Source organism: Delphinus delphis, chromosome 8 (assembly GCF_949987515.2).
Source record: "Delphinus delphis chromosome 8, mDelDel1.2, whole genome shotgun sequence".
Taxonomy (NCBI): Eukaryota; Metazoa; Chordata; class Mammalia; order Artiodactyla; family Delphinidae; genus Delphinus; species Delphinus delphis.
Window position 1 is genome coordinate 110,418,416 of NC_082690.1, and position 11,053 is coordinate 110,429,468.

The 11,053-nt window shown below is 60.6% G+C and overlaps 2 protein-coding genes across 5 annotated transcripts; one reads left to right on the top strand and one right to left on the bottom strand.

Moving 5' to 3' along the window:
• The first annotated feature begins 150 nt into the window (after positions 1 to 150).
• Positions 151 to 5,781, top strand: BET1L (Bet1 golgi vesicular membrane trafficking protein like). Of its 3 annotated transcripts, none has more exons than XM_060019638.1 (4): positions 151 to 680; positions 2,856 to 2,947; positions 3,189 to 3,245; positions 3,372 to 5,781. In XM_060019638.1, exons 1-4 carry the CDS (start codon positions 650 to 652, stop codon positions 3,537 to 3,539), a joined length of 348 nt encoding a protein of 115 aa, XP_059875621.1. In that variant the 5' UTR covers positions 151 to 649; the 3' UTR covers positions 3,540 to 5,781. The 3 variants fall into 3 exon arrangements, with proteins under 3 accessions (XP_059875621.1, XP_059875623.1, XP_059875622.1); XM_060019640.1 differs by having other exon boundaries at positions 151 to 656; XM_060019639.1 differs by lacking the exon at positions 151 to 680 and adding an exon at positions 757 to 1,649.
• A 1,449-nt stretch (positions 5,782 to 7,230) lies between these two features.
• On the bottom strand, positions 7,231 to 9,929 carry CIMAP1A (ciliary microtubule associated protein 1A). Of its 2 annotated transcripts, XM_060017588.1 has the most exons (6): positions 9,821 to 9,929; positions 9,450 to 9,650; positions 8,868 to 8,969; positions 8,603 to 8,724; positions 7,637 to 7,777; positions 7,231 to 7,320 (listed from the first exon to the last, which is right to left on the bottom strand). In XM_060017588.1, the coding sequence occupies exons 1-6, from the start codon at positions 9,927 to 9,929 to the stop codon at positions 7,231 to 7,233; spliced, it is 765 nt and encodes a 254-aa protein (XP_059873571.1). The 2 variants fall into 2 exon arrangements, with proteins under 2 accessions (XP_059873571.1, XP_059873572.1); XM_060017589.1 differs by lacking the exon at positions 7,637 to 7,777.
• Between the last annotated feature and the right edge of the window lie 1,124 nt (positions 9,930 to 11,053).

The window sequence follows — 11,053 nt, forward strand, 5'->3', positions numbered from 1 at the left end:
GTGCGCGGCGCCGAGGGGCGGGGCCTGGGAGGCGCGCGGGGAAGGCCGGGACAGGGTGTGCGCGGCGTAGTCTGGGCCGCGCGCGCCTTAAAGTGGCGAGCCCTGGAACAGCCCCCCCCCCCCCCCCCCCCAGGACCCGAAGGCTTTGCCGCCAAGTGAACTTGGGCTTCAAGATCCGACTCGGTGATCGTCCGACCTCTGGGCCCGAATCGCCCCTGAACCGAGCGGCGAGCCTCGCTTCTTAGGCCGGAATTCCCTGTAGGAGAGGACCTCAGCCCCCCACCCTTCCATCACACGAACACCAACACTCCTCTTGATGCACAGAACGAATGAGATGTCCAGGAGAAAGCCGAGGTGGAAAGGATTTTGCAACCCCGGGACCACTTGGTTTCTAACCAGGCGTTTGAGTGCCTACTGCATGCGAGGAGCCGGGATGCGGGTGAACAGGACCCAAAGGTCCCTGCCTTCGTGCAGCTTATGTGCCAGAGGTGAAGACCAAGAAAAACGGGCAAACGAGACGACTTTAGGCATAGTGTTGTGATCGAATAAGAAAAGGGGCTTGATGGACTGCAGGGAGACCTGAAGAAGTGCCATTTTTGCTGAGACCGGTTGGTAAGAAGTGAACCAGGAAAGGATCTGAAAGAAGGTCATGGAAGGTAGAAGGAGTGACCAGTACAAAGGTGGGAATGGCCGTGGTGGGAGATAGAAACGTCATTGTTGTGGCTGAGAGAAAGGGGAGAGTGGGGAGGGGAGGTCAGGATGAAGGCAAAGCCTGGTCATGTGCGGTGACTTCCTTGCTGTTTAAGCAGGCACACCTGTTGGTCTGGCCTGGACTCAGTTTACTACTTGAAAAGCAGAGATGATAAAAGTTCCCATTTCAGTGGATTGTCAGGCGGACTAAATGACACACAGCAAATGCTCCATTACGTTGGGTGGTAACTTATAGTCCATCCACTGGGCAAGAAGGCTTTGTTGAGTATCTACTTTGTGTCAGGCCCCTTGTCAGTGCCCGGGTGCAAAGTCAAGAAGCACTGACTTCTACCGTCCCCACTCCCCTTACGCTCCCACTCCTCTTCCTGGTTTCTTGTTTTCTTCGGAGTGCTTCACCCCTGCGACTTCTGCACTGCTCGCTGGTTCCAGGCACTTTCTAGGCACTGATCTCCACTTTGTTCCGCCGGCAGTAACTGGAGCCGGCCTTCGCACCGAGTCCGCTTCTTAGCCGCACCGCAGCCGGGCGGGCCGGGTCGGGCCTCAGGACCCGGGCGGGGTCGCGGCGAGGAGCCTCTCTCGCCTGGGAAAGGGCCCGTGAGCTCTTCACAGTTAGGACCTGAAGCCGCCTTAGGCGGGAATGGCTGCGGGAGTGTTTGTCGGCACCCTAATTGACATTAAAGACACTAACCACCCAGGGGTCCCAAAAGCAAAGGGCTCGCCCCATCCCCAAGCCAAGCTGTGGAAGAAACGTCAGATCCTTCCCTTCCCACTGCCGCACCCCCGCGGCCTGGACCTCGGCCGGAAGTCGGAGGCCCTGAGGCGGAAGGGGCGGGACCGGAAGCCCCTTCCCGGGAGTGTGCCACGTCAGAGGAGGTTGTGGCCGAGCCGGTGACGGATCCCCGGGTCGGAGCTGTACGGGATGGCGGACTGGGCTCGTGGTGAGTGCGGGAGAGCCGAGGCGGATGGCGGCGGGGCCCGCCGGCACCGACGCCGCTGCCCGCAGGAGCCGCCTTTGCCTGCCCCCCATCCCGCTGGGTGGCCTCGTCCGGGAGACCCTCGGGGCGGGCGGCGACGGGGCAGGGCGGCCGGGCTGCAGCCAGCAGCACGGTGGAGGAATCCCTGGGGCCCTGTGGGCGGTCCTGCCCAGCTGCTCCGTGAAGCTGCTGGGTCCGGAGGCCCGCAGTCCCCACCCCTGCGAGATGGTTCTGTCCGGGACCTCGGCCGGGCCGCCTGGTCGACGGGTCCCGGAGGCTAGCCCCCTCGGAGTGGGGGCTGCGCGTGATGAGAGGGCCCAAGCAGGCCGCGTACGGACTCGGGCTCAGGGTGCCCCACTTGCCCCCTGGGAGCCCCTCTTCTCATTTGCCAAGTGGAATGCTGTTGCTTGTTTCGCTGGGCTGTTGTGACCTTTAAGGAATTAATGGATACAAGGAGTTGGTAGAACGCTAACGCCTCTAATTTTGGGGTCTGTACACATTCGTGGTTCTTAGGGCTGTGCTCCTATTAGATGAGTCTCATTGAGGTTTCTGGGCCAAGGCAGATATGCACTCTGAACTTTGGGGGAGGCAGTTGTCACCCACCCGATAGGATGGTAATTTTAAATCACCAAGCCCAGCCCCTGTCGTGGGCCAGGTCTCAGCAAACACCATGCTCTGGGTGTCATACAAGGCCCTGTGTGGGGTGCAGAAGTGAGCAGACCTAGGCCCTGCTCTTGGGATCAGTCTCAACCTTTGTTACTAAGGCTTTCCTAAGGCTTTACCAGAGTTCACTGGTTTTCTCTGAGAACAGGTTCTGTGTACGTCGCTGGTGATATCCATGGAGGGATGGTACAGGTTCTGTCACAGAATGTCAGAAAGTGCTGGTTGGACTGAGCCCTTTGGAGGTGCCTACGCATCCCAGCCTGGATGAGTACACAGGACGTGTGCTCACGCACACTTGTTTATACAGTCTGTCTTGTGTGTGGAGTCCACGTGTTGGATCCTGGGTTAGGGCGGGACCTGCTCAGTAGGCTCAGGAGGGCCCAGTACCTCCGGACACCCGACTGGGCCAGATGGGATTGGAGTGAGAGCCCTGAGGCCACAAAGGGCTGAGGTGCAGGGGATGCTCGTGGGTGGATGCATGCCCTCAACCTCTGTCTTTACTTGCAGCTCAGAGCCCCGGCGCTGTGGAGGAGATTCTAGACCGGGAGAACAAGCGGATGGCTGACAGCCTGGCCTCCAAGGTCACCAGGCTCAAATCGGTCAGTGGTGGTGCTCTCCTTTTGCCTCCACCTAGCATCCTGGAGGGGGTATCGGAGGGAGGGTGAAAACCTGGAAGGGTTTCAGGTAGTTCCATCATCCTTGTCCCGTCTGTGGCACACTCACTTGTGTGCGGCCCAGGTGGCATTTGGATCTCCTGACCTCTGCTGGTCTTGCTGGGGGTCAGGTGCTGTCCACTGTGTTTGTCCTGGTCTGACTCTGCCTCTTCTGTGTTCTGACCAGCTGGCCCTGGACATTGATAGGGACGTGGAAGACCAGAACCAGAGCCTGGGCGGCATGGTAAGGCCCGTGTTTTGCGAGTGTCACGGTCACCTCTGCTCCCCACCGCCTGCTGTGCAGCCCCCACATGTGTGTGTGTTGTGGGGTCACCGCCCCTGTGTGATGATGATGGGATTCCTTCCTCAGGACACAGATTTCACGAGTGTGACGGGCCTCCTCACGGGGAGCGTGAAGCGCTTTTCCACAATGGCACGGTCTGGGCGAGACAACCGGAAGCTTCTGTGTGGTATGGCCGTGGGCCTGATCGTGGTCTTCTTCATCCTCTCCTACCTCCTGTCGAGGCCAAGGACGTGAGCCAGTGGGAGCTGGCTTCTGCGGGTGCCTCGGGCAAGCATGGTTCGCCTCTGCCTGGCGTCCTGAGCCAGAGAACTTAACGACAAAATACTCCTTTGAAACGATGATTGTGGCTTAGGAATCTTGTTCCTGTGTGGCTGGGAGGCTCTGACCCAGTGAGCTTGTGTTAGCTGGTCCCACGTGTGCAAGGGGCCCATCTTCACGGGGTAGCCAAGGCCCACCTCCTCTGCCACCTTGGGTGCTAGAAGCCCCAGCAGAGTCAGGTCCAAGCAGAGCAGCTGGGAACCCTGGACACGGTCACCTGTGAACAGCAGCTCTTCCCCTGGCCCTCGGGTTTCTGAACATCTCCAGGCTCTTCTACGCTGTTCTTGTCTGGATAAGGCCACGTCTGGTATTTGAGATGCTTGGAGCTGACATAGGAAGGGGGTGTGGCGGTGAACCTCAAATCATCGCTGTCACCTTCAGCCGAGTGTTCTCAACCCAGAGATGGCAGTTGCTCCTGCCCAGAGCTGCTGGGCATCCGTGGACCAGTGGAAGTCAAGGGTCCTGCCGGGAGGCCTCTTCCTGCCTTCCAGTCCCACAGCTGAAGCCCGACCCTCAGGGAAGGGCAGGGGTTGTGGATGGAGTTGGGAACTGCAGCCTTCGCTGAAAGCATGGGGCTCACATTCTGGTGATCTCCCGGCCATGTATCCAGGTGCAGAAAGTGATACTTTCTCACGATTCAAGATCTACCCAGAGCACCAGAGATCTATTTCCAGGAGACCAGATCTCTGGAAACAAGTCTATCTGGCATTTCAGAGTCAGGCAGGGTGTGAGGAGGGACTTTCGTGGGTATAGACAGGAGGCTTCCAAGTAAGGACTCTTCATAGGACCTAGAGGTTAGTTTCTGAGGGTCAGCGGGCAGTTTCCACCAAGCCTGGCCCTTCCACTGCGGTGTTTGCCCATCTCTCCCTGGGCCCTCAGCGCCCACTCGGTCAGTCCCCTGCTCACTCGAACCTCGAACTGAACCACAGGCCGAGCCAGACTAGTGGCTTCTTACCCCACTGAGACCTCAGTATCCTTGTCTTCACAAAAAACGCTTATAAGAAACGAGTCACCGGCTGTGTCCTTCCCTGCCCTTGTTCGACCTTCTGGTTTCCTAGTCAGCCCCCCTTACTCCCTGAGGGCTACTGGCTCACCGTCCGCCTCCCCGCACGCTCGTGCCACGCGCGGTCACCTGCGCCAGCCGCATCTGCTGCCCCACGTTGCTGGTGTCTGGCCCCGGGCACCGCGCCTCTGGTGCCGCTGCTGCGCCTCCCCTCGTCCTCCGCCCAGCAGGCTGGCTTCACCTCGCACGCTTGCCTTGGTGCCCTCTCTTCCGCTGTACCTGCGACCTGAGTGCGCCGTCTCGTCCGGCGTGTGCTTGTGTCTCCCCCGGTGAGACTGCCTTGCTTGTCTCCGTGTCTCTGGGGCTTGGCTGTTGCCCTGTCCTCCTGGACGTTCCTTCGCAGGTCTCTGGTCCTGCCTTGACCCCCAGCGCCCTGTGCGCTGCGGCTTTGGCTTCGCCTGCTTCTCACCTCACACTGAACCTTGGCGCGGGGCTTCGTCCTCTGGCCACCAAGCTCAACAGCTGCTGCCTGTGCAGTGTCTCCATCTGGTTGCCACAGGCCCTGCAGATACACCGAGACCTGAGCTCCGTGGCCCCCACCTTGTCTGGGCCTGCTAACCTTGCTTCCTGAGAACGTGGCTCAGCCATGGCAGCCTTCCCCCCGCAGATGCTTTTATGTGGTGTGCCCCCTTGTCTTGCCAAGGCAGACCAGGAATTTAGGGTTTGCCTTCAGGGTGGCACACCGGCTGCTGTGTTCTCTCCTCAGGTCTCCGTCTGTGCCTCCCCACCTCTCCGCCTCCACGGCTCTTCGCAGCCCTTCCACCTATTTGGGGGTCTGGGTTCTAGTTTCTCTCTGGTTTACTTTCTTGCTTCCTACTCTCATTGCGTTAGGTGAATTCCTGAAGGGAGCAGGGCACCCCTGCTGCCGCTGCGTTGGCAGGGGTTCCTGTGTGGCCTTCCCTGCTCAGCCCTGTACACTGAGCGCCTAATCCTGTGGGTAAGTGGGGTTTGCCGAGGTTGATCCCGGAGACCATAAACAGAAGGACTTGGAGCCTCCCTCTGTGCCAGGTGAGGGTGAACTGCCAGGTTCTACCCCATAATTCACGGACAACACATTTAGCAATCAAAATTTGGAATAAAAAGCTTCGTGATGAAGTAAACCCCAAGCCTTTGGTGTTTTCATTTCCTTGGGGGCTTCAGATAGCTTGGTCTGGAACTGGCTCTGCTCCGTAAACTGGCCGTGGGCACCAATGGTCTGGACTTTGCTGCTTTCCTTCTCCTGGGTCCCTTCTCCCCTCCTCACTCATCCCCTCAGGCGGGCAGACGTGAGCTTGCCACTTCCTGTTGCTGGACCTTCCTTTGCGCAAGTTTCTGTGACTCAGATGATAGCATTACCTCTTCAGGATTAAAGGGATGCAGGTGAGGTGTTTAGAACAAGTAGCCTGACACGGATACAGCTGAGTGAGGGTCAGCAGCTGTACTATGCTTAGTGCAGCTGCAGCCCACAGTCCCACGGGGGTGACAGGGCTGCCTGCCCAGGGCTGGGGTGAAGGTTAGACTTCATTCCTCAAGGCTGGCCTTGGACTCCAGGGCATCCTCTGGAAATGCCCCTCTTCATCACAGCTCAGACACCCCCTTCCCTGCACAGATCTTATGCTTCCCGTATTATCTTTGATGTTTAACAGATCACCTTCAAATGTAGTCACTTAAAGTTGCAGTAATACTTTATGTCTCATGGTTACTGCTGGAGTTTGAGACAGGCAGAGCGGAGATAGTTGTCCCTGTGATGTTAAGGTCTCCGTTTGGAGACAAGAGACTGGCACTGCCATTTGCTGAAGGCTCACACACATCTATAGGTCATTGCTGGTGTGAGCTGGGGGCCCAGCTGGGTTCACTGTGTTGCCATGTGTTGAGCTTCCTTACAACATGGTGGCTGGTGTGACAGTGAGCAAAGAGAAGAGGGACGTCCAGGCAGAAGCTGTTTTCTTTGTATGTTGCATGGCCTGGCTTCAGAAGTCACGTAGCATCACTTTATTCAGGACGGTCACAGGCTCTAGATTCCAGGGGAGGGACACAGACCCCATCTCAGCAGGGGAGAGGCAGTCACACAGGGAGAGGACCACACGGGAAGGGACGAATGCAGATGTGACCGTCTTTGGAGGATACAGCAAGGTGCGGAGGGCAGCGCTCAAGGCAGAATCAGAAGGGCAGGCATAGCAGCGTCTGATGCTCCTGAGCCCTCCTCTCTGCTCAGACCCCAGGCCCTGGAAGCTAGGATGGGACCTGACATGGGCTGGCATGATCGCCCGTGGGGGCCCCTTTCTGGAAAATGTTAATCGTCCCTCAAGGCAAACCATCGCTAACGGAATCCGTGATTTATTGTATATCTGGGCACAGCAGGAAACACGTTTAGCAAATGGGAAAGCATAGAAATAACAGCTGGTCGCAACTGTCCGAGCAAGCATGCTCTGCCCTGCAGGGCCAGGCCGGCTGCAGCCCAGCTGGTAGAGGAGCCGCCCAAAGCCCTCAGCTCAGGGACTCTGTTGTTGGGGGGACATGATGTGCAGAGGCTTAGTTAGCGTGACGGGTGGGGCGGGGCCAGGGCTAGTCCACGTCCACGACCAGGGGTGTCATGTAGTCAGAATGCTTGATGCCAAAGGTGACGATCGGGGCGCGGGGCTTGGTCACTGTCACCTGGGAGAGGAGAGGCTGTGAGGGGCCGGCACCCCTGCCCCCACCCTGCAGGCTCTGCCCTCACTGGGGCTGCTGTACCCCCTAAACCGCCGGTCAAGGTGACCAGCAGGAAGCCCCTCTCAGAGCCTGGTGTGTGGTGACACTCGGCAGCGCTCACCGTCACCAGTGTTTGGGGACACTGGGGACCCAGAGCCTGCCGGCTGGGGAAGGCTGGTGCTGGAACGCACAGTGTTCTCATGGTGCCTGGCCCCCGTGACCCTTGTAGGCTTACAGACCCGTCCCCACCCCACCCCTCGGGGCAGTACTCTTGCCAGACCTTCTCAGGGCTGTGGGCTCCTGGTCCTGGCTTGTGGGTCTTGTCCCCCGGGGGCTCCACTCGGGCAGCCATGGTGTACTGTGGAGCCTTGAACTTGGTCACCTGGACATCGGTCTGGCGGTAGGCTGCGGGACCTGGGGTCTGGGAGGTGAAAGAGGCTCGCACAGGCTCGGCCTGCCAGGGCGTGTGACCCCAGAGGGCAGGGGCTGGCATCAGACCCTGGGTTTCAGGCCCCAAGTCACTGTGTGTCAGGGGACTCTTCTGTCTCCAAACGATGGCCACACCATGTGACAGTACCCTAGTGCTGTGGGGCCCTTCTCTGTGTGGGATGTCACCTTCCCTTCAGCCTGGCCGTGGCAATGACACCCCAGTCTGTGCCAGCCCCAGACTTGTCCCTTCCATGAGTGTGTGTGAGAGAGGACTCTTCCTAGTTGCGGACTCAAGGGCCTTGGGCTGGTGAGGTCAGCGGTGCTGTGATGCCACCTTGCCAGTCTCCCCAGGCTCCCCAAGCTCCCGGGTACACAAGCACCTCAGGGCCTTTGCACTGGCTGTTTCTGCAGCCAGAACCCTCCTCCCCCAAATATGTCACAGCTTATTTTTCTCCTCTTCTCAGCTTCTTCCTGCATGCCACCGTGTCTCACACTGCTCCTCGCCCCTCAGGCGGCACCCCACTCAGGCAGCACCCACACACTGGGTGTTGAGGTGTTCGTCTCTCCCCAGCACCATCGGTCTCCACGCCGAGCCTCGGCCTCTTCGTCCTCGTCCACTGTCTGCCCCTCCTCACCTCTGGGATGTAAACCCGTGGGGGTGGGGACAGACGTGTGGCAGGCTCCAAGAGGATGAAGGAGCTGAGGGGCTTCGGGAGGATGGGGGTCAGGCTGGTGGGTCCTAGGTTCTGGGGGAAGGGGCCCGAGGGCCGTCTCTCTAGGGGTAAGCAGTGCTCTGCCCGAGCCGGGTGACCCTTGCCTTGTGCAGGTCGTCACTGAAGCTGCCCAGCTTGCTGCGGCCCTTGATGGAGAAGGCGGGCTGGGAGGCCTTGCCGACAGTGTGGGGCCCCATCACCACGGGCAGCATGTAGGCAGCGGGGCCTGTCGGGGGCACAAGTGCCGAGTCTCTGGCTGGACGGAATCCTGTGCCCGGAGTCTCCACCCCCATCAGGCCAGACCCCTTCACCCGCCCTGCCCGGGATCCTCGACCCGGTCAGCCATGGGCCATCGGGGCTATGGCGGACCTGGGGTGCTGTCCACTCGGAAGGTCTTGGTTCGGGCAGAAATGGAGTGGCTGGGCGCCGAGTCGAACACATGCTTGGTAGATTTCTCTGGAAAGTAGTGGCCTGAGGGTGGGGGGAGGAATGGTGTGGGTGCTGGGACGGGGAGGACCATCCAGCAGATGCAAACAGGTGCCCGGCCCTGCTCGGGCGGTTCTAGGAAGACCTGCGACGTCGCAGGCCTGGGGCCTCTGGGCCCCAGTGAGTGGCGACCGGGATTGTGCACGGGTGTCCATGATGGAAATGCTGGCTGCAGGGGCTGGGGGGAGGCAGGGGCTGCTTTGAGAAGGAGGGCGAGTCTGACTTGGGCCTGGTGCGGTGACTTTGGCCAAGGAAGGCCCAGGTCAGAGCAGGGCACTAGGGTCTCAGAGGCTGCAGTGGTGTCACAGCTCCACCTCCAGGCCTGATGGTATCCCTTCATGAGGAGAAAGGTGGGTCAGGAGGGTGAGGATGGCTGTACCCCTCACACCCTGGCCCTGCCAGGCCTGCAGTGGCCACCAGCAGGGTTGGGCGGGGCGGGGCTGGGGCTGGGCCAGAGTCCGTCACCAGGGCCGGGGGTCAGCGTGGTCTTAGTGCAGTAGCGCCCCAGGATGGAGTAGGCGGGGCCGATGTCCTTGCCAGTCCTCAGTATCTTGGGGTTCACGCTGTAGCGGGGCCCCGGGGAGCAGTTCTCTGCCAGGAGCATGGGGGCCCCGTGGAAGCTGTAGGCCGGTGCACGCAGCTTGTCAGGCGTGTGCTTCACAAAGCCTGTGGGGCAGGGGCTCTGAGCAGCTTGGAGCCAGACCCTGCCCTTCTCCCCCAGACCCCCCATTGACCCCAGAGGGGTTGATGGGCTGGGAGTCAGGGATGAGCCCTGGCCATCCCCGGGCTCCCCGCAGACCTGGCTCCTGCCCCCTCCCAGGCTCCCAAGCGCTTACCTGTGGTGGGTGGAATCAGGTACTTGGGTCCGGGGCTGCTGTAGAGGGCCATGATGGGTCCCCGGGGGCGATGGGGCCTCCAGGTGCCCACCCATGCCTCCTCCGCCATGCCTGGCTCTGTCCACGGATGGAAGGGTGACAAGGTGCTAGGAGGCCTGGGCCCTCCACCCCCATCACTGCCTCTGCCCCCACTGAGGGGCAGAACTGCAGGCCACAGCCTCCTCAGTGGGGTCTTGAGTTGAGGCCCAGACTTCAGAGCAGTGGGAGATTCTGCCGCACCAACCCGTCCCCCCGCAAGGGGAGGAGCCTCAGAGCCTCGTGGACAAGCCCATGTCTCTTTCAGCGCTCACGGGCCACCCCACAGTGGCTCTGAGGGGGTCTGCGCAGGTGCTTCCGGCTCAGAGGACCCTGGACGTGACTGGGCAAGGAGCAGTGGGCAAAGGTGGGGAACTTCTGGGGTGAGACTGTGCCGTGGGCTGAGCCGGGGTCTGCTCTGGAGGGGCCCTCACCTCCTTAGTCCAGGAGAAATGCTCAGAGCAACCTATGGACCGAGCCTTCTCAGAGGCAATCCCGTCGCACTGGCCTCGGTGCCAGGGAGTCCCAGAAAAGGAGCATGGCGAGGAAGGCCTCTCCCTCTCTCTCCTCTCCCCCTGGGGGCTTCGAGAACTGGGGAAGGGGCCCGGCCCCTGAGCTCTAGAATGTGGCTCTGTGGGGTGGTGGGTTCTAGATCACTGTCCGTGTGATGGAGACAATGGCCTCAGCCCGTGGAACCCGCCCCCCCGCCCATGCCTGGCTCGGGACCCGGGTCTTTGCTCCTTGTTGCAGGGTGCAGGCCAGAGGCGCAGAGGGCAGGAAGGGGACAACTAGGTCCTGGACTAGGACGGTGAGGCCATGGGACCCAGAGTCCGAGTGGCCGAGGAGTAAGGTCCTCAGGGGCAGAGCTGAACCTCCTCAGTCCTGCCCCCGGGAAGGACTGAGCTGGGGAAACTGAGGCACAAGAAGGCTCTGGCTGTTGGGGATGCTGGGATCCAGGGTGCAGTAGGGCTGCCCTGGTTTGGGGTGGGGGCAGGAGTTGGCATCGGAAGCTGCTGCTCTGCTGAGGGCCCTTTCCCTGACCCTGCTCTCCTTCCTGCATCACGCTGGCTGTGCCCGCCCGTCGGACCCTGAGTGTCCTCGTTAGCATGTCCTTCTTGGGGCTCCGGCTGGGGCTCCGGCTCTTTCCTTGGGTGACTT

What these genes read in the sequence shown, in the direction of transcription:
- BET1L (XM_060019638.1), top strand. Translation starts at nt 650, where the DNA reads ATGGAAGGTAGAAGGAGTGACCAGTACAAAG. An exon ending in AGGTCACCAGGCTCAAATCG is followed by an intron (nt 2,948 to 3,188) that starts GTCAGTGGTGGT and finishes TGTTCTGACCAG; the next exon opens with CTGGCCCTGGACATTGATAG. An exon ending in ACCAGAGCCTGGGCGGCATG is followed by an intron (nt 3,246 to 3,371) that starts GTAAGGCCCGTG and finishes TTCCTTCCTCAG; the next exon opens with GACACAGATTTCACGAGTGT.
- CIMAP1A (XM_060017588.1), bottom strand. Translation starts at nt 9,929, where the DNA reads ATGGCGGAGGAGGCATGGGTGGGCACCTGGAGGCCCCATCGCCCCCGG. An exon ending in CCGAGTGGACAGCACCCCAG is followed by an intron (nt 8,725 to 8,867) that starts GTCCGCCATAGC and finishes TGCCCCCGACAG; the next exon opens with GCCCCGCTGCCTACATGCTG. An exon ending in GAGCCCACAGCCCTGAGAAG is followed by an intron (nt 7,321 to 7,636) that starts GTCTGGCAAGAG and finishes CTCCTCTCCCAG; the next exon opens with GTGACAGTGACCAAGCCCCG.